Source organism: Myotis nattereri (assembly GCF_964212035.1).
Source record: "Myotis nattereri genome assembly, chromosome: 11".
NCBI classification, from domain to species: Eukaryota; Metazoa; Chordata; class Mammalia; order Chiroptera; family Vespertilionidae; genus Myotis; species Myotis nattereri.
This window is the reverse complement of record NC_138086.1, coordinates 54191651-54214480: the sequence shown is the minus strand read 5'-3', so window position 1 is coordinate 54214480 and position 22830 is coordinate 54191651. Positions and strand designations below refer to the sequence as shown.

General features: G+C 40.0%; 1 protein-coding gene across 1 annotated transcript in view; it reads left to right on the top strand.

The window, feature by feature from the left end:
• Positions 1–22830, top strand: part of AGMO (alkylglycerol monooxygenase) — a gene marked incomplete at both ends in the record, with an annotated part of 282802 nt that overhangs the window by 100608 nt on the left and 159364 nt on the right. Inside the window, one exon of the mRNA XM_081101921.1 lies at positions 11521–11624. Coding sequence (XP_080958047.1) covers positions 11521–11624 — 104 coding nt within the window. The remainder of the gene's footprint in view (positions 1–11520; positions 11625–22830) is intronic.

Genomic DNA, 22830 nt, shown 5'->3' with positions numbered 1-22830 from the left:
ACCTATGAAGCAGAATATGAGCTGACCCCTATGAGAATTACGGGGGATATGTTCCTGCATAACCACTCCCATCTCTCAATGCCTAAAGGTCAAAGAATATTACATGAGAATGTTTTCTCCAGTGTTACTAAGACTTCATAGGCATTGGTACCTCTTCTTTCATACATTCAGATTTAAGGTTACCTAGGAGGGAAAGAGGAAATGGCAAAGTAACTCATCAAAGTAACATTCAGTTCTAAGATGTGTCAACAAGTAATAACAGAATGTGGAACAGCAGTTCCCCAGTGTACAAAAGGAAATCTATCAAGTGCAGATTGCTTCCTCAAAGACCAGTGGCAGTGCTAACCAATGTCAAAATGACACCATTCACAAAGGATAGACTGACTTACTCCAGTGGAGACATTTAGTAATAGTGAATTCAGTAATATTGAATGTTGCTAACATGAAAGCCAGACTCATTTGCTATGACGCAGTAACATTTAGTTTCAAAACACAAGAGCAAATGGTAAGAGCAAAAGAAAGTCCTTATTATTGGCAAAGAGATCCTGGTAGGTGTTTATGGTTGTTGACAAGGGTAATCTACATCCATGAGGTTAATTAGAGAGAGAATGAAAACAGATTGCAGCCGCTTTCTAACTAATGGTTTCAGTGCAATTTTGTCCTGTTTCTCTTTTTCGGGACAATCCCTGGTGGGTTTGTTTCCCTGTTCACTTCCTTATGTAGCTCTCTTTTCAAACTTCGGAGGTTATTTGTTCTTGGATTCTGTGACTTGTGGAGACAAATTATAAAAATCATTGTTCTAGACATAATATAGCAGAAGTTCATTGTGTCTCGCTGCAGGCGAGTATGCCACACAGGAGTGTCGTAGGAGTGCTTGCCAATCCTAGCTGCCTGGATTGACATAAAGACAGTTATTCTCCCAAGATTTCTGCCCCATGATTGTGCTAGTAAGATCACTATGAATGCCAAATATGTGTCATTAAATACTCTGGAAGATTTCTTGCTTTTAATCTATATAGACTCCGTAGAATCTAAATATAAGATCAAATCACTAACTGCCGGGAGCCGGTCCATGCTTGCTGTTTCGGGGAACCTGGCATATGTGGCATGCTGTTCTTGGTATGTTTGCTCACCTTCTTGGCACTATGTGTTTTAACCAAGGTCTCTGAGAAAGGTTGTTTCCCCAGGTAGGGATTTTCCCCTGAAGTTAGGGAGGGAATAAAACCTCTTAACTAAGTGCCAGGCGGGTAATTAATCACTTTAACTATGAACAATCATGCTTAAGTTACATAATCTTTACTCCCTGGAATGGAGATAAGAAACGCCCTAACCTTTGGAATAGAGATTGATAGGATTGGAATCAACTGGTATAAATACAGATGTAACAAGACAGAACTTAGAAGACAGAAGAGAAGACAGAACCGACACAGAACCTAGAGACAGAACCTAGCAAGAGAACCTGGCTGAAGAACCTAGAGACAGAACCTGGCTACAGAACCTGGATAGAACATGGCAAGAGAACCTGACTAGAACCTGGTGACCAAACCTGGCTGGAGAACCTGGACAGAACCTGGCTGGAGAACCTAGCAAGAGAACATGGACACAGAACCTGGTTGGAGATCCAGAGCAGAACTTCGCTGGAGATCCAGACCAGAACTTGGCTAAAGATCCTGGCTAGAGATCCTGGCTTGGCTGCTGATCAACTGAATGCTGTCTCCGTGTCATTCCTTCTTCGCCGACTCCGTCCACACCTTTGGGGACCCCTGGACCTGCTGGGGTTGGACCCCAGCAACTAACTGCACCAAAACCTAAGTATTTTTTTAACTTTTTATAAAAGTTTTATTTATTACAAATTTTAATGTGACACTATTACAAATGTCCCCAATTCCCCTCTTTACCCATCTCCACCCACCTCCACATCTGCCTCCCTTGGCCTTCACCACAGTATTGTTCGTGTCCAGGGGGCATGCATACGTGTTCCTTAGCTAATTCCTTCCAGTCTTTATCCTGTCAACCCCAACCCCCTTTCTTTCTGGCACTCACCAGTCTCTTCATGTATCCATGATTCTTCCATCTTTCCTTCTGCCTTTGCATACTTCAAGGCTTCAGCGTCCTCCACTAAATATTCTGCATGTTGCTTGTAATTAGAGGGGAAAAGAGAGAGTTTGGAAGAGGCACACCAATTCCTTACCTCATCTTTTTTTAAAATATTTTATTGATTTTTTTTTTTTACAGAGAGGAAGGGAAAGGGATAGAGAGTTAGAAACATCAATGAGAGAGAAACATCGATCAGCTGCCTCCTGCCCACCCCTGTAAATCTTTATCACAGTGAAATTTTGTTAAATATAATTTTAATTCCTAGACTTAAATGGGATTTAAAATAGAATAACACTGACATAAATATGGATATATCAAAATTCTGAAATTTTAAACTCATATTTTTAATTTTTGCATGCAAATGTGGTAGGTAGTAATAACATTCTTGCCGAAACCGGTTTGGCTCAGTGGATAGAGCGTCGGCCTGCGGACTGAAAGGTCCCAGGTTCGATTCCAGTCAAGGGCATGAACCTGGGTTGCGGGCATATCCCCAGTAGGAGATGTGCAGGAGGCAGCTGATCGATGTTTCTCTCTCATCGATGTTTCTAACTATCTATCTCTCTCCCTTCCTCTCTGTAAAAAATCAATAAAATATATTTAAAAAAAATAACATTCTATATAGTTTTAATTTTAGTATTTGTCCAAATAACTCAATAATAAGCATTATATTACTTCTTGTTTTTGCATTGTATAGAAACAAGTTTTGATTGAAAAGATTATAAATTTTTTATAGATTTTTTTGTATCATACTGAAAAGCTGTACCTTCTTTTATTTATTGGTTTAAATTTTTAAAGAATATAAATATGTAAATGGAGAATACTCATTTTAAAAATCTGCAGACCAGAATTTAAAAGCTTTTTAAAATGTAAATAAAAAATGTATTATAGTTGTGATTACTGGAAAGAGTAGAGTGACAGTTTAGTATTTGTGACAATTTTAGAGCCACTGTTTCTTACCTCCCCTAGAGAGATGATTTAATATCTGCATGTTGCCAAACATACAGTTAAAAAGTGGAAATTTGGGGAGGGGGGAGTATGGTTGGGGAACAGGGTGAAAAAGGTGAGGGGATTGAAAAGTACAATTTTGTAGTTACAAAATAGTCCTGGGGATGTAAAGAGCAGCAAAGGAAATATACTCAGTGATATTGTAGTAACTATGTATTGTGCCAGGTGGGTACTGGGAATATTGGGGAACAATTGTCTAACCACTATGCTGTATACCTGAAACTAATACGAAATAATATTGAATGTAAACTGTAATTTTAAAAAATTGATTTTAAAAAAGTTTAGTGAACATTTTGGTTAATCCTTCAGACGGCTGGTTTCCATGATGCTGAACATCTGGATATTTAGTGTGTTGAACAAAAATATGAACATCCAGCCAACTTATCGATTTTATTCTCACTGAATCAACATTTTTAGATATATTTAGTAATTTGTGTTTTGGTATTAAGTGGACAAAGAACAGATTAGAAAAATATAACAATATCAGTCTCTGCTCATTGCATAAATTAGCATATTAATTTATCATCACACTTCTATATGCTTCTATAGGAAGTGAATAAAATTGTGATGAAAAAATTGATGACATTGCTAATTTATTCTAAGAGTAGAGAATAGGAAAATAATTGACACTATATTCAATGTTATTCACATTCTCCGGTTAGAGATTATAAAGTTCGATAATTTGAGTATGTGACTTATTCTTTGTTTGCTTAACTCAACTTATTGACATCATTTATCAATCATACTCATCTGTTAGAAAAAGAAGGAACAAACTTTTAAAGGATTTACATATATGGTATCTTTTAATTCAAAGTGACAATTGTTTTCAATCAAAAGTTGAACAGTCCAGTCCAGTGTTTTTACAGTGTTGGATTTCTTGTAAAAGGCAATAAGGCAGTTGTTCCAATTCAAGAGGTTTAGCACCATCATTTAATAGGGTGTGTTGAGCTCCTTAATGTCTTTTACTTATTGGAAATTACCAAATATGTGCCATCTGAGAATACTTGGACCCAGTCACCTCTATTTCTAAAGGAGAAAATGTTCAGTTATGAAATAAATTAGTCATGGAGATGTAATGTGAAGCACAGGGAATATAGTCAATAATATTGTAATAACTTTGCATGGTGACAGATGGTAACTAGACTTATTGTGGGGAACATTTTCATTATATATATATATATATATATATATATATATATATATAGAGAGAGAGAGAGAGAGAGAGAGAGAGAGAGAGATACTGTGTATACCTAAAATTATAGGATATTGTATGTAAATTACAAATAAAAAAATATGCAACAGGGTAGTAAATGCATCAAAAATCACTGCTGAGAGAGAGAGAATAAAAATCTTTCTCTCCTTTAATGAGACTTTTTCCTTTCCCCTTTTAATTTCATTTTTATTATTTCTAAAATTAAAATTTTGAACTAAAAGATTCTGCAGTTCTCATGTTCCACAGTCACCACACAATTTGCTAAATGTTGCATAGAGTGTTGCTAACATGCCTATCTTGGTGCCAAGCATCACTAACATTTTGCAAATATGCCTGTAACATTTTTCCTTTGTAACTTGAGGAATTTCTAATTTCCGAATGCCTCAAAACCTCCTGGCCTATCCACTATTGAAAATTAAATAGCTATCTTATAGCTTTAAAAGTTCCTTGTAGACCTGTGTTTATGTCTCAGATTAATTTAAAGAGTTATTTCTCTCCATTCTATAGCTGACAAGACATGAGAGGACTGACTTATGTAGACATACTTTAGATGTATAATATCTATAGACTCTCTTTGTTTCTAGACCCTTCCAAATTTCTAGTTCTGAAAAATTTCTATAAAATTGTCCCTGTTCTTTGTTATATATACTAAAAATATTTTTTCACAAAACTCTCAAGTATATAAGCTAGATTTACATCAAAATTAAAACTTTTGTTTTTCATAAGATAGTGTTAAAATATGAAAAGTCAAACTGCAAAACTAGGAGAAAATGCTTGCAAATCACATACCTAGTAAAGGAGTTGTATGCAGAATATATAAAGACTTCTCTTGCCGAAACCGGTTTGGCTCAGTGGATAGAGCGTCGGCCTGTGGACTGAAAGGTCCTAGGTTCGATTCCGGTCAAGGGCATGTACCTGGGTTGCGGGCACATCCCCAGTGGGGGATGTGCAGGAGGCGGCTGATCGATGTTTCTCTCTCATCAATGTTTCTAACTCTCTATCTCTCTCCCTTCCTCTCTGTAAAAAATCAATAAAATATATTTAAAAAAAAAAAAAGACTTCTCAAAACTCAATAGTAAATAACCCAATTAAAGTGTGGGTACAGATTTTCAATAGGCAGTTCAAAAAAGACTTATAGCCTTTAATTTGCATTGCTATAATGGCTGGAATGAAACTAAATCAGTGACATTAGTACTGAGAATAAGGTTGAGGGGAATTGACCACTGTATTAGTTACCAACGGCATGGTAACATACTAGTGGCTTCTCTCGGCGTTTCTGTGGGTCAGAAATCGGGGTACAGTTTGCGTGAGTGCTGAGTGCTTCTGGTTCTAGGTCTTTATGAGGTTATCGGTAAGCAGCTAAGCTGTCTGCTGACTGCAGTGTTATCTGAAGGCTCACCTGGGGAGGATCTATGTCCAAATTCACTTACATAGTTGTTGGCAGCATTCAGTTCCTTGTGGAATTTGGACTAAGGAGTTTAGTTTCTTGCTAACTGGTTAGTTTGGGGCACTCCTAGTTCCCTGCCCTATGTGCTTCTCTAAAAGGCAGCACAGATGACAGCTGACTTTCCTCAGACAGAGTTTGTGAGCATGTAAGAGGAAGCACCTAAGACATCTAGACACTGTCTTTTTATAACTTAATTAGAGGCCCGGTGCACAAAAATTTGTGCACTCGGGGGAGAAGGGGGAGTCCCTCAGCCCGGCCTGTGCCCTCTCACAGTCTGGGACCCCTCGGGAGATAACGACCTGCTGGCTTAGGTCTGCTCCCAGGTGGCAGAGGGCAGGCCCAATCCCTAGGTGCAGCCCCTGGTCGGGCTCAGAGCAGGGCTGATTGGGGAGTTGGGGCACCGCCCCCTGTCATGCACAGAGCAGGGCGGATCTGGAGGCTGTGATGCCACCCTCAGTCACGCATAGGGTAGGGCCAATTTGGGGGTTGGGGCACCGCCCCCTGTCACACTCAATGCAGGGTTGATGGGGAGGTTGTGGCGCCACCCCCTGTCACGCACAGAGCAGGGCCCATTAAGGGGTTGGGGAGCTCCCCGCTGTCACGCACAGAGTAGGGCCAATAGGGGAGTTGGGGCACCGCCCCCTGTCACACACAGAGCAGGGCAGATCAGGGGGTTGGGGCGCCGCCATTGTCACACTCAGGGCAGGGCCAATGGGGAGGTTATGGCTCTACCCCATCACACACAGAGCAGGGCCGTGGGGTGGGGGTTGGGGCGCCACTCTCTATCACCCACAGAGCAGGGTCGATCAGGGGGTTGGGGCGCTGCCACTGTCACACTAAGGGCAGGGCCGATGGGGAGGTTATGACTCTACCCCATCACACACAGAGCAGGGCCGATCAGGGGGTTGGGGCGCTGCCCCCTGTCACACACAGAGCAGGGCCGATCAGGGGTTTGGGGCGCCACACCCTGTCACACACAGAGCCACAGGGCAATCAGGGGGTTGGGGAGCTCCCCCTATCAGGCACAGAGCAGGGCTGATCAGGGGGTTGGGGCGCCTTCCCCTGTCCCGAACAGAGCAGGGCAGATAGGGAGGTCGTGGCCCTGCACCCTGTCACACACAGAGCCGCAGGGCGATCAGGGGGTTTGGGTGCTGCCCCCTGTCACACTGATCCCGGTGCCGGGAGGCATATTACCCTTTTACTATATAGGGTAGAGGCCTGGTGCACAGGTGGGTCCGTTAGGTTTGCCCTGAAGGGTGTCCTGGATCAGGGTGGGGGTCCTCACTGGGGTGCCTGGCCAGTCTGGGTGAGGGGCTGAGGGCTGTTTTCAGTCTGGCGGGTGACTGAAGCTCCCAACAGCTCCTTTTTTTCTTTTTTTTTATTCTGTGCCAGCTTTAGGTTTGAGGCTTGGCTCCAGCTCTTAGGCCTCCACTGCTGAAAGCAGGTTTCTGGCCTGTGTTTACCTTCTGTATTTGAAACAATGTTGCGATCCTGCTGGCTGAAGCCCAGCGGAATAAAGCAGGTTTCTGGGGTTTTGTTTAGCTTCTATATTTGCAACATAGTTGCTTAGAGTTGCAGCTCAGAGGCCGGCAGCGGCAGGCGGTGAACGTTGGAGTCCTCCGTCACTGAAGCAAGCAAGCCTCATGTTCGCTTTAAGCTGCCTGGCTGCCGGCCACCATCCTGGCTCACAGTTAATTTGCATATTGCCCTGATTAGCCAATGGGAAGGGCAGCGGTCGTACGCTAATTACCATGTTTTTCTTTTATTAGGATACCAAGAGTGTCATCCCATTGGCTTTGCCAAAATCATATTCACTAGACTGTGAATCATTAATCCAGCTCACACTCAAGAGGAGGGATTAAACAAGAGGATGAATACCAGTAGACAGGAATTATTGGGGACAATCTTAGAGGCTGCCACCCATAGGCAGCCCTCTGGACCTCAGTGATTCATATTTCTCCACATTCAAAACATATTCACCTCTTCCTAGGTCCCCAGACTTTTGTCCCATTACAATTGTCAATTCAAAGTCCAGAATCTTATCTTGATCTGTTTTGTATCTTGATTCTGACAGTAATTATACAGCTGTACTTGCTTGGTAAAAATGCATAGAACTAAATACCACAAGGGAAGGATTTCATTGTATGTAAGTTAAAGCTTAATTTTTAAAAACTAGAAAAAAGTCAAGAATATAACACACATGAAAACACATAATACATTAAATTTTGGCCAAACAAATTGAATGATTGGCCAATGTATTAATAAAATATATATATATATATATATATATATATATATATATATATATATATATATATATATTTTTTTTTTTTTTAATATATTTTATTGATTTTTTACAGAGAGGAAGGGAGAGAGATAGAGAGTTAGAAACATCGATGAGAGAGAAACATCGATCAGCCGCCTTCTGCACATCTCCTACTGGGGATGTGCTCGCAACCCAGGTACATGCCCTTGACCAGAATCGAACCTGGGACCTTTCAGTCCGCAGGCCGACACTCTACCCACCGAGCCAAACCGGTTTCGGCAATAAAATATATTTTTATAAATCTACATTTTGGCAATGGAAAGCAGTAAAATTATTTCTAATTATATTATTGAAAAGCCATAATAATATACCATGTTTGTATAATAGTAATTAGTTTGTAGGAAAAGAAAATTGTTATTAACTACAACTTATATTCTTTTATAGAAAGTTTATTGCAATAATATGCTTCAGTTTACTATTTGTGTGTTTTTTTTTTTCATTAGAACAGACAGTTACTTCATCAAATCAAGAATTAGGAAAGATGAACATATTTACAAATGCACTATCAACTTTTTCTGTTATTATTTATAAAAGAACTATTATAATAACTTACAATAAGTTACATTTCATAAAAATTTTTATTTACTTCAAGAAAGCAGGATATAGTCTGTGAAAAAAAATCCCGTATTTTTGTTTTCCCCCAATTCTGCAAAGTGACAGAGGTAAGGCAATAAGATCCAGTTACTGTACCCTATTTATACAGCTGTTCTTCATTGAAGGAAGGCTTGTGTTACACACAGTTTGTGATAGGAAGTAAATGCTTTTAAAACAACCAAAGAGACAGGTCTTTGGCCTCCACCTTTGTGGCTTCTTTGTTCAGCCATTTAGCTTCTGTGGAGGTTACAAGGAAGTAGTTTCAATATGTCTTATCACCCTCTAATTTAACCTCAGTTGGTTAGTTTGTCCCCTTGTGAACTCATACCCTGCATGCATAATGATGACTTTTTTAAAACAAATCCTGAAAGTTCCAAAAAAAATGGACAGTGATTTTATTTGTGATGAAGTTTGTAAGTCATGGGTTCTGAAATAATGGGTGTGTTCTAAAAAGAAAATACTGTTTAGATTGCTTCAGGGGCTCAATCTCTAAGAAGTATTAAAAGATTTAGGACATTCATCAAATATATTACCTCTTAATAAATTTCCACATAACATCTGAAGTTATCAAGTGCCACAGGTTTCTTTGTGTATCTCTTATCTGTAGCTAGATAGCCTAGTTAATAAACCAGAGATTTAGGTTCTAGGTTATTTCAAGAATTATGCCTGGGAAGTTAGGGGTCATTATTGTGAAATAGTTATTATTTGTATAAGAAGAATTTTCTGCCGAAACCGGTTTGGCTCAGCGGATAGAGCGTCGGCCTGCGGACTGAAAGGTCCCGGGTTCGATTCCGGTCAAGGGCATGTACCTGGGTTGCGGGCACATCCTCAGTGGGGAGTGTGCAGGAGGCAGCTGGTCGATGTTTCTCTCTCATCGATGTTTCTAACTCTCTATCTCTCTCCTTTCCTCTCTGTAAAAACTCAATAAAATTTATAAAAAAAAAAAAAAAAAAAAAAAAAGAATTTTCTTAATTGCTTTGGTAAAAATACAGGATCATATATGATAAAAAAAATGTCAACCAATCAGGATCTAAGTTACATATACTAGTAGATAGATGGTTTATAAATATACTTGCAAATACATGACTTTAATAGAAATGACTTTTGATAGGGATATTGATTCATAATTCTGTTCACAATCTTCTCATTCTCACAGAAATAAGTTCTTATATCTCTGAGCTATCATTTGTTTACCAAAACTCTTTTGCAAATTTTGTTAGGTAACTAATTTTCAGGTTCTCCAGAGAGGTTTCATTTTCTAGACAAATGGCTAAGAAGTCCACCTAGATTAAATATATAGGGTGCCCCCCAGAAAATGTATACACACACTTTGAAAAATTATAAAGGCAGTGTTTATTAAAATACATTTCATTTTCAAAATTGAGCTGCCATCTGTTATATATTTCTTGGAACACAGTGTATGTATGTATATATAATATGTGCTTATATAATATATGTTTAACATATAATATGTAATTAATATATAATGTATAACATATGTGTAATATATACAAATATATATGTAATTATTAATCTACAACACATGCAGTATATACTATATGTGATATAGTATATATATCACATATATACTAGTACTATATGTAATATAGCATATATGTAACGTATACATATATAATATAGGTATATATGATATAGATATACTTTTTATAAAAACCTGTAACAAATTATTCTGTCAAATGCCATGAATTACAACTATTAGTATATGGCAATTGCAAAGAAAATTAACCCCAAATTTTCACTCACGTTCACTGTTCAGGTTCTTCTGATTCAGTGGGCAAAACTCATCCACTTGGTGGCCTCTTAATGTATTAACTTATTTAAATTCATGACAACTTTAAGATACGAATATCACTACAACGCTCATTTTTAAATGATGGAACTGAATCCATAGTTTAGTTACAAAACTAATAAAAGGAGGAGTAGAATTTGAACTCATTTACCTGGCTTCAGGATCCCAAAGATTTAATTTCTAATCAATACTGACAGATATACAATGATCACATCACATGGTTAATTCTACCTCCTGTATTTGTAGCAAAGGACTAAATATAAGTTAGTTTAGCTAAGAACATAATTTAAAATATGAGCAACTGAGATAATTAGTATAATACTTGATGAAAATTACAACTTATGTTTCCTTTTTTATTATGAGCATAAAGCAATTATGAGGGACAATTTTAGAAATGGCATAGAGTTTTGGTAAAGCATTGAAAAAAACCATGTAACTATTAGCTAATATACAGTATTTCTGTAAATAAAAATGAAACCTTAAATCCGAGGAACAAATATTATTTTGCTTTGCCTCTTATTTCAATAGACAGACTTTGAAATTTCTTAAAATGCCATCAGGAAATAATATTATGTAATATTTTATTCCAAAATATATGCAGCAGTTTCTCCCATCAGAGTATTCTTCTTTAATTAGAAATATGTTATCACATGCTGAAAAATCATCACTATTCACTGACTATATTATTATAACATTACCAGTTAGTTTTTATGATCTGTCATATTGTAATATGTTAGCAAAGTGTAAATTTTGGAAGTCGTTTCAGTTTGCTAGAGGCATTTAATTATATCATATACACTATACATGTTTATTGGCTATGTTTCAATTTTTTACTTATTTGTAATTTATACCCTCCCTGCTTCCAAAAGTGATTTGAGGCAGCTTATTTTAATTATAATTATATTGGCTAGCTTTTTCAGAGATGTTCCAGATTTTCTTCCTCACTCAACAGAGCAGCATACATAACTGAAAATGGAAGTTGCTTTGTTCTTATTCTCATGGCTCATTTCAAATTATGTGTTTTGCAGAGGTTAATATTATGTGGGCTGCACACCAAACACACCACAGTTCTGAAGACTATAACTTATCCACAGCTCTGAGACAATCTTCCTTCCAAATATATACTTCCTGGGTAAGTTGTATGAAATTGAATAAATGTGATAATATAATTCATTTTTAAAACATCTCAGCTGTTTCTATTTCCTCTGAGTAAACTAATAAGGTGTTTTTGCTAAAATCCTTCTTTCTCCCCTCTAAGTACAGACACTAAAATGAAGCAAGTGGTGCTTTCCAATGACAGTCTTTTATTTAACTGATAAAACTCACCCTGCGAACAAGGTGAGGAAGTGGCTGTCTATTTTTTATTTACTATTAAATAAGGGAAGTGCTGGATCAACAATGTATCTCAATTCAAATATATACAAAAATTTTATTACAAACTTTTAAAAGTGTTTTCTAAAAAATGAGTTCCTATTTCTGAATGTCCCAAGGAAATCTACTTAAACCCTTTGCTTTTTATCTACTTATTAGAGCAGTTAGTATCATGCTCAACAAAAAGTTTGGCTCTACAGTATTTTCACACAACAAAATAATAACACTAATGAATACCACGAATAGCCCCCTTGTTTGAAGGTTCTTCTGATTCACTGGGCAGAACTCATCCACTTGCTGACCTCTTGATGTATTAACTTTATTTAAATTCATGACAACTTTAAGATACGAATATCACTACAACGCTCATTTTTAAATGATGGAACCAAATCCATAGTTTAGTCACAAAACTAATAAAGGAGGAGTAGAATTTGAACTCATTTACCTGGCTTCAGGATCCCAGATCTTAACCTGTGCACTGCATCCTCTTCCGCATGCCCCTGTGTTGTCTTTCACTTATGTTATCTCATTGGATCCTCACAAATAGGCCCATGCCATGCTAGATCAAATGTTACTTATGTCAGGGAATCAGATATCAGTGAGGTTAATTCCAGAGCTAGTAAGTGTTAGAGTCCCATGTGTTAAACCAGATGCCCAAATAGATAGAAAAATATACTTATTGCCATGTGTTCTTACTCAAACATCAGAAAAGGCAAAACAAATCTGTAAGGCAGGATGGTACTAATAGGTTTGCTGAAATGGATATTAAAAGTAATCCTCACCGCTGCTCCCAATTCCACATACTTGCGTTATAGCTTGTATTAATTTCCTAGGGCTGCCATAACAAAGTACCACACACTGGGCTGCTTACAACAGAAATGTATTGTCTCACAGTTCTGAAGGCCAGAAGTCTGAAATCAAAGTATGGGCATGGCTATGGTCCCTCTGAACTCTCTAGGGAAGTTGCTGGTCTAGTCCCCTTTCCTAGGTTCTGAGAGTTCCTTGGCCTTGGGGAGCATAACCCTAGTCTTCGTATGGCCATCTCCTTGTGCCTGTGTCCATATTTCTATTGATTTATAAGGAGCTCACCCTACTCCATTAATACCTCATAACTCATTACATCCACAATGACTATTTCCAAATAAGGTCCCATTCTGAGGTATTATGGAATATGATTTTGAGGTATTAAGGGATATGGATTTCAACACATGAATTTTGGGGGCACATAATGTAATCCATTGCCGGGGTCCAACCCCAGCAGGTCCAGGGGTTCCCAAAGGCGTAGACGGAGTCGGTGAAGAAGGAAGGACACGGAGACAGTGTTCAGTTGAGCAGCAGCCTAGCCATGATCTCCAGCCAGGATCTCCAGCCAAGTTCTGGTCTGGATCTCCAGAGAGGTTCTGCCGTTTATTGTCTTGTTACATCCGTATTTATCCCAGTTGATTTTAATCCTGTCAATTTCTATTACAAAGGTTAGGGCGTTTCTTATCTCCATTCCAGGGAGTAAAGATTATGTAGCTTAAGCATGATTGTTTGTAGTGATTAACTACCCGCCTGGCACTTAGTTAAGGAGTTTCATCCCTTCCCTGACTTCAGGGAAAAATTCCTACCTGGGGAAACAACCTTTCTAGGAGAGGCACCCCCTCCCTGACTTCAGGGAAAAATTCCTACCTGGGGAAACAACCTTTCTTGGAGAGGTGACCTTGTTTAAAACACACAGCGCTAAGGGGAGCAAACATATTAAGAACAGTATGCTATATACGCCAGGCCCCTTGAAACATATGCTGTGCAGATGTTTCTTTCCTGCAGTGACTGTGTCAAGCAGCAAGGATGGACCGGCTTCCGGCAATCCATAACACAACTCTAAGCAGGTGTGTAAAAGAAGGATTATATAGACTAGAGGCCTGATGCACAAAATTCGTGCAAGGGGCGCGGCCCCTGCCATTGCTGTGGCTGCCTCGGCCCCCACCACTGCGGCTTCATCCGGAAGGACGTTTAGAAGGATGTCCGGTCTAATTAGCCTATTATGCTTTTATTATTATAGATACATACTAGTATACATACTAGTATTTTTACCATATCCTATAGCTTGTGCTGAAAACTCTGGATGATTGAAAGTGGAAGAAAATTCTACCTATTTCATTGCTGCATAGCTCAAGACTGGTCTAAGGTTCCAATGAGTGGTGCAAAGAACAGGCCCCTGATGGAAAGAAGGGATACTGCCCACCCCTCCTTCTTAAGAAATAGTGGCATTAATACAAAGTTTTATTATCCTGTACAAAATAGGCTGAATATCAGACTGATTAAAATAATAATCTCAAAAAACTTTATTCTCTCCTAATTTATGTATTTCTTTTTGCATAAGGATAATAATCAGAACTCTGATACCTGCATTTGGGGGAAGAATGCCTCCATGAGAGGATGCAACTGTATTTCATGTTGCTTCTTGGTGAATTAATCATTTGAGGAATCATCAGAGGAAAATTTTTATCAGAGCATAATAGATTTATTTTAGAACCAAGAGAAATCTTGGAAAAACTATTTTTAAATCATCCATTTTGAAAGCTACCAAAGAATCTCAGGAGCTCGCTACATCATGCAGTGTTGAACATTGCTGGTTGGAACTTGAGTTCAGACATCTCAGTCCAGTATATGGTCATCTTTATCCTGGTTTCACTGTATCTTCTGCCCCATTAAGTTAATGTATCCAAAGTTACAGATTGGAGAAAATCTAAGTGAAATGCAGGTTCACACCTATTTATTGCAGGAATAAATTTCCTTTGCAAGCTCATATCACGTGATCAAGGACACAGAAAAATACCATGCTGGTTAAGAAAATGAACATTGGGAATGCATTACAGGCTGCTAATTTTGGGGGGGTGAGGGTGGGGGTGGATTCTGAGGACTTGTAGTTCAGGAAATGAAGGTCTGTATTGTAAATCAGCATGGATTCTTTTCTAGTATTTGTAGGTCCATTTGAAGATAACATAGATGGTTTAAGGGTCTGTGAAAATTAATAGTCTGTGAAAAGCGTTTCTGGACATTAAAGTCAAAGAGCAGTAATCAGGTATCTATTTTCTTTGACTCTTTTATAAGATTCTTTCATCCAATACTGCTACATAAGGCATGTAATTTGGTAGTTACTAAGGTAACAGCGTATTTTAGAACAAATAAATGGGTCATGTCATTGAAGATAAAATTGATTTATGAAATGAAAAGCAAAATTAAGCTTCAGAGGGCTTTTCTTTGACAGTGCTATGAAAATTAGGGTGGCAGATCTGTCATTTAAAGTAATGAAAGATACAAATTCAATTTTTAAAAATTTCTGACCATATTTTTTGCATTTTTAGCCAGTTTTAATCTTAGATTTAATATTACTCATCCAAAAAGAGCTGCACCTTTAAGTGAGTATCATTTTAAGTGAGGCTTATTTATTGGTTTTGCGTGCTACTTCAATCTTTCATTACACATCTTAATTAATATAATGCCTTAAACATGATAGTCTCTCCACTTTGCAAATAATAAAATACGTCTAGACCCATGGATATTGTGTACTATATAACAGTGTAGGGATTAACATTTTGTTTTCTGCCAACTTTATAATAAAATACCTGAATGGTGCAATTGTATATTGAAAACATAGCTACAGAAGTGCTGGAAAAATAAAAGAATGGGGAATGTCAAAGGAATACAGGCGCCAACTTGAAAGAGCTCCCCTGGTCCCAATCTGGAACAGTTTGAACAACAAAATATATAATGTACTGTGGAGTTACAAACCAAAGTATAAATGTCTGTGAAATTTGGTCCATAATGATATAGATAAACTAGAGGCCCAGTGCACGAAATTTGCGCACTCGGGGGGTAGGGTGGGGGGTGGTCCCTTAGACTGGCCTGCACCCTCTCACAGTCTGTGAGCCCTCAGGGGATGAGGGCTTCTGGCTGAGCGGCACTCCAGAGTGCACTGACCACCAGGGGGCAGCTCCTGCATTGAGCGTCTGCCCCCTGGTGGTCAGTGCATGTCATAGTGACCGGTGGTTCTGCCCTTTGATCAGTTTGCATATTAGGCTTTTATTATATAGGATGATTGACTAAATAAATAAATGGGAACAAATAAATAGGAGACAAATTCCCTTAAAGAATTATAAATAATACTAGAGGCCCAGTGCACAAAAATTTGTGCACTCGGGGGGGAAAGGGGGGTCCCTCAGCCTGGCCTGTGCCCTCTCACAGTCTGGGACCCCTCGGGAGATAACAACCTGCTGGCTTAGGCCTGCTCCCGGGTGGCAGAGGGCAGGCCCAATCCCTAGGTGCAGCCCCTGGTCGGGCTCAGAGCAGGGCCGATTGGGGAGTTGGGGTGCCAACCCTTGTCATGCACAGAGCAAGGCAGATCGGGAGGTTGCAGTGCCACCCTCAGTCACGCTCAGGGTAGGGCTGGTTGGGGGGTTGGGGCACCACCCCCTGTCACACTCAAGGCAGGGTCGATGGGGAGGTTGCGGCGCCACCCCCTGTCACGCACAGAGCAGGGCCAATCCGGGTGTTGGGGCGCTGCCCCTGTCATGCACAGAGCAGGGCCCATCAGGGGGTTGAGGAGCTCCCCGCTGTCACTCACAGAGTAGGGCCTATAGGGGAGTTGGGGCACTGCCCCCTGTCACACACAGAGCAGGGCAGATCAGGGATTTGGGGCACCACCCTCTATCACCCACAGAGCAGGGCCGATCAGGGGGTTGGGATGCCACCACTCTCACACTCAGGGAAGGGCCGATGGGGAGGTTATGGCTCTACTCTGTCACACACAGAGCAGGGCCCGTGGGGGGTGGGGGGGGGTCGGGGCGCCGCACCCTGTCACACACAGAGCAGGGCCGATCAGGGGGTTGGGGCGCCGCACCCTGTCACACACAGAGCCGCAGGGCGATCAGAGGTTGGGGAGCTCCCCCGTATCAGGCACAGAGCAGGGCTGATCAGGAGGTTGGGGCGCCTTCCCCTGTCCCGAACAGAGCAGGGTGGATAGGGAGGTTGTGGCCCCACCCCCTGTCACACACATAGCCACAGGGCGATCAGGGGGTTTGGGCGCTGCCCCCGGTCACACTGATCCCGGTGCCGGGAGGCCTCTCAGCTCCACTGATCCCAGTGCTGGGAGGCATATTACCCTTTTACTATGTAGGATAGAGGCCTGGTGCATGGGTGGGGCTGGCTGGTTTGCCCTGAAGGGTGTCCTGGATCAGGGTGGGGGTCCCCACTGGGCTGCCTGGCCAGCCTGGGTGAGGGGGTGATGGCTGTTTGCAGCTGGTCACACACCCTTCAGGGTGGGGGTCCCCACTGGGGTTCCTGGCCAGTCTGGGTGAGGGGCTTAGGGCTGTTTTCAGGCTGGCGGGTGACAGAAGCTCCCAACCACTCCTTTTTTTCTTTTTTCTTTTTTAATTCTGGGCCAGCTTTAGCTCTGAGGCTTCAGCTCTTAGACCTCCGCTGTTGAAAGTAGGTAATCGAAACAATGTATAACTCCAGCTCTAACTCCAGCTCTGAGATCCCAGCTCGCTGAAAGCTGGTTTCTGGGTTTTTTTTTTTAGCTTCTATATTTGTTAAAATGTTTCCAACTGCAGGCTCAGAGGCCTGCAAGGCAGGCGGGGAACGTTGGAGTCCTCCGTCACTGAAGCAAGCAAGCCTCATGTTAGTTTCAAGCTGCCTGGCTGCCGGCCGCCATCTTGACTGACAGTTAATTGCATATCTCCCTGATTAGCCAATGGGAAGGGTAGTGGTTGTACGCCAATTACCATGTTTCTCTTTTATTAGATTAGATACGTAGATTGGTCCCAGTCTAGGAAGTGAAGCTTAATGCCTCCCTAGCCCTGACTTTTGAGTGTGGCCTGTGTTTAGTAAGTCTTTTAGTAAGAAGGAGTATGGAAAAGGGGACAGAGGGTCAGGTGGAGAAACCTGGCAAACACAATCTCAGATCAAAGTAACATCCTGGGAAATGTCTTGTTGGTAGCATTTACCCTTTGATAAAATGTAATAAAAAGCTTGTCTTGATAGCATATACCATTTGACATACTATGAGAATGGCCTTTTACCTCTGTGGTTTTCATCATCAAAACCCTAACCCTCTAACCCCAATCAAACCAAAGAAAAGTGTCAAACCCAATTGAGGGACATTCTAAAAAATACCTAACCAGTACTCCTCAAAAGTATAAAGGTCAGAAAATCAAGGATTATCTGAGAAACTGTCACAGATCAGAAGAGGCTATCCTATGTAATAAAGAGGGAATATGCTAATTGACCATCACATCATCACAAAGATGGCAGCGCCCACAGCCAATAAGGAGGGAATATGCTAATTGACTTCCCCGCCCTCAAAGATGGTGGTGCCAACAGCCAATAAGGAGCGAATATGCTAATTGACTGCCCCGCCCTCAAAGATGGCAGCACCCACCGCCACAATATGTTGGCGCCCAGTCCCCTCAGCCCCACCAGGGAGGCAGGTGTGTGGCAAGGCCAGGCTCTCCCCCAGTCCCCTCAGCCCACCAGCTGCCCAGGGCCGGCCTGAGGTGCAGGCAAGTCTCAGATGTCGGCTGCCCAGCCGCCCAGGGCCAGCCTGAGGTGCAGGCAAGCCTCGGATGTCGGCTGCCCAGCTGCCCAGTCCCAGCGAGGTGCAGGCAAGCCTTGGATGGCAGCTGCCCAGCCGCCGATGACCGCCCAAGGCTTAGATAACCAGGACCAGCCGAGGCTTGCACTGCCGGCAGTGGCAGCAGCAGAGGCGTGATTGGGGCATCACCTTCCCCTGATCGATGGGTCACCTTCGTCCCTGAGGGCTCCTGGACTGTGAGAGGGGGCAGGCCAGGCTGAGGGACCCCCCTCCAGTGTATGAATTTTCATGTACGTGGCCTCTAGTAAGATATAAAGATTTAATGTATATTGCACCCTGGAAGAAATCCTAAAACAGAAGAACATTAGAAAAACAAACCAACAACTAATGAAATCTAAATAAGATGTGGAGTTTAGTGGCATTTAGTTAAGAGTAATGTACCAATGTTGGTCTCTTAGTCTGTACATCACAATACCTTGATACTTCATTGTACTTGCTGTTATTATTGCATGGAGAATTATTTTCCCTTTATTTCTGTTATATCCTTCAATATTCAATCCATTCGTCTCTTACAGATGCCTTTCTAACTTTGCCCAGGTTGCTTTTTATTTGTTTATTCCATAAGACGCTTACATATCTCAATTATAGTACCAATTACTGTACATAGCATGAATACATGAAATAAAAGGTGTATAGTTGTCAAAAGCAATTTGTCAAAGGAAATATTTTGCTAAGCTAAGTAAGACCAATGTGAAACTGATAATGGCACAATGTATAAAATAATTCAAAGCTGTCATTCATTTAAATATTTTTCATTTAATAGAAATTTAGAGCATAGGTAAGATACTTACATTAAAGTTAGTATATTTTAACATACTTGTGATACATGAAGCTATTGAATAGGAAATAGTAAACTACATTTAATGAGCTGAGTTTCTCTTAAAGGCATAGGAATTTAATGATAAATGCATTAGTTTAAATAACTAACTTTTAAGTAAGTAAATTTTAAATGTAATTTTTTAGCTCTGTAATATCTCTCAATCATTAAAATAGTTTTTTTCCTAGGTTGGAATTATAAAATATGTTTATATTATATTAACAATGTAACAAGAAGTAAATTTTAATCGCCATCAGAGGAAAAAAATATAGTTTTAATATCAATTAGTGTAAACCTTTATTAAAACCTTTATTACTATAAATTAGAGAATATATAAATATATAATACTATTTTTGAGCATAATTTAAAAAATATATAATTACATCTTACCTAATAATAAACAAACTAGTAAATTGACTGTCCCTCCGCTATGCTCACCAGCCAATCAGGAGAGTATGCAAATTAACCCAACAAAGATGGCAGTTAACTTGCATATGTAGGCCAAAACGGCAGAGCAACAACGGAAGGCTCCAGCCAGAGCGAAGGCCTGGGTCCCTGGTGCCGGAGGAAAACCGGTGCCGGCAGCCAGGGGAAGGGAAGGCCTATTGCACGAATCTCTTCATGCAACGGGCCTCTAGTTTAGAAATAGTAGATAGCAATTTACTAAGAATAAATAAATCTGGATCACATCTGTAGCCTAGTGATGAACTAGCTTTACCACTCTGAATCAATCAATCAATGTTTCAATCACAGTGATTTTGTACATGTAATGGGACAGTTAATATTTGCTCTGCCTTGTCATACTGTTATTTTGAAGATCACCTTCAATAAAGAATGTGGAAATTCTTTGAACTATATCAAGTATGATTCACATGTATAATATGGTTTTTTATTACATATAAGACTATAGAGCAGCGGTTCTTAACTTGTGGGTTGCGACCCCTTTGGCGGTCGAACGACCTTTTCACGGGGGTCGCCTAAGACCATCCTGCATATCAGATATTTACATTATGATTCATAACAGTAGCAACATTACAGTTATGAAGAAGCAACAAAAATAATTTTATGGTTGGGTCACAACATGAGGAACTGTATTTAAAGGGCCAGAAGGTTGAGAACCACTGCTATAGAGGAACCTTTAGTGAAATCTAAGATCTCTTTATTACATCATACTTCCTGCCAAACTACATAAACAAAGACTTTTTCAATATGCAGAAGTTAGAGTTATATATTGACAAATGTGAACAAATAAAAGATGCAAGAAGATAACAACTTTGACATAATACAGTCAAATGCACTTGGGATAAAATCTAATAACTCTTATGTCACAGGAGGAAAGCATTGACTCCCCCCACCCCCCATGAAGTAAAGAAACAAAACATCTCTCAGACCTTGTACCGTGTCTCAGAACTCTAAGGCATGCCTTCTTCTCCGAGACTCAACCATTCAAAGCCAGCTAATAAGAAAGTTCATGTCCACATAGTAAAATAAGTGAAGCCCTCTGCCAGTTTGTGTCTTGACCATTTTCAAAGCCCTTATTTTGTCATGAATCAGGAAAATTACTCTGTAGTTTACCAGGAAAATTTGAAATTTGATAAAAATTAAATTATTCTGAGTTTCAGTGTTTTTCTTTATGGAAATCTGCTAGTTATTTAGTCCTTATAAAGAAGGCTAAATAAGGGGAATAATAGCGAAGAACTTTACATAAAACAGAATTATCCTATTGTCACTTGTTTTTTGTTAATCCTCACCTGAGGATATTTTTCCATTGATTTTTTTTTTTTTTTTTTTTTTTTTTAGAGAAAGTGGAAGGGAGGGAGGGAGAAAGGCAGAGAGAATCATTGATGTGTCTCACATCAATTGGTTGCCTACTGCATGTTTCCGGACCAGAGCTGGCCATTGAGCCTGTACCCACCCCTAACTAGAATGGAACCCAGGACCCTTCAATCAGTGAACTGACACTCTATCCACTGAGCCAGACCAGCTAGGGCCTATTATCACTTTTAAACAATGTATAACTGGCTGAAATATTTAACTCCTTTTACATGTTCTTCTTATTTTGAGAAGTGCATCCATTCACTTTTTCCTCCACATACAGTCTTGACTGGTGGAGCCAGTCATGGTGGCAGAGGTAGGGGATATAATGAGAAGACATGAGCTTCTGTTCTTAAGGTGATTGCTGTCCTTGGAGGGATTCACGCAGGTCAACAGCCTTGTATTATAGTTTATTAAGGTTCCAGAGAGAAGTGTATGCTCTGATTACCCAGGGAAGCATCACAAAAGAAAGGATGCTTGACTCCAATCTGTAAGAAGTGTAGTATTTTGCCTCGGATAGTGTTGTAAATGAAACAATACTGTAGAAAGAGAGTATCTGTGAAAACACAAAATATTGAAAAAATATGATAAATTTAGGGAATACAAATAAAATGTAGGGTAGATATATTAGATTTCTGGGGCATTCATTTTCTGGGGCTGCCATACAAAGTTCCAAAAACTGGGTGACAGAGAAATTTATTGTCTCACAGTTCTGGAGACTGAAAATCTGAGATTAAGGTGTCAACAGGGTTGGTTCCTTCTGGGGGCTGTGAGGAAAAATTAGTTTCATTCCTCTCTCCTAGCTTTTGGGGGGGTTGCTGGCAATTTTAGGTGTTCCTTGGCTTATAGATTCATCACCCTGATCTCTGCCTTCATCTTCACATGGCTTTCTTTTTATGTGCATGTATGTCTCTGTGTCTAAATATCCCCCTTTTTATAAAGAAACCCATCGTTGCATTAGTACCACCCTAATTACCTCATTTTAAAAAAATGTATCTTTATTATTGAATGTATTACAGATATCCCCTTTCATTCCCTCCCCATTGACCTCCTCCACCCTGCCCCCTCCCCCCCAGGCCTTCACCACACTATTGACCTCCATAAAGATCCTATTTTCAAATAAGTCACATTCGTAGGGAGTGGGGGTCCTATGTCTTCTTGGGGGTCACAATTCAACACGTAACAGTATGAGTATGGCTAGAAAACAGGATGTATAAGAAGGTGGAATGAGCAAAAGAGGAAATGGATACACCCATAGACATGGGGACAGAGCGATGGACCTAAAGCACTTATTCCAAAAGTACAATTTAAGATGTGTTTTAATGATAGAGATCACTACTTTCTATGTGCAACCAGAGAATTGGGTTCTGTGTCACTATTATACATAGACATAAGAAATGTGGAATAGTTGCTTGATGATTCAATCTTTTGTTTCTCAGTTATGAAGAAAAATTGTTGTCTCTACAGTAGTATTATTTGAAAATGAGAATCATAGAAGTGCAGATATTAGTAATGTTAAACTACTTTATTAAAATAACATAGACATTAGTCCTGGAGCTTAGAGATACTTTTTTCATTTTTTAAAAATTAATTATTCACTGAACTTCAACCTTTATGCTTAGCAGCTTATTCATGGGCAGCTTTCCTCTCTCAGTCTCTGCTTTTTCTCTCAGTTGTCATGCTTCGTGGCTTTATTTC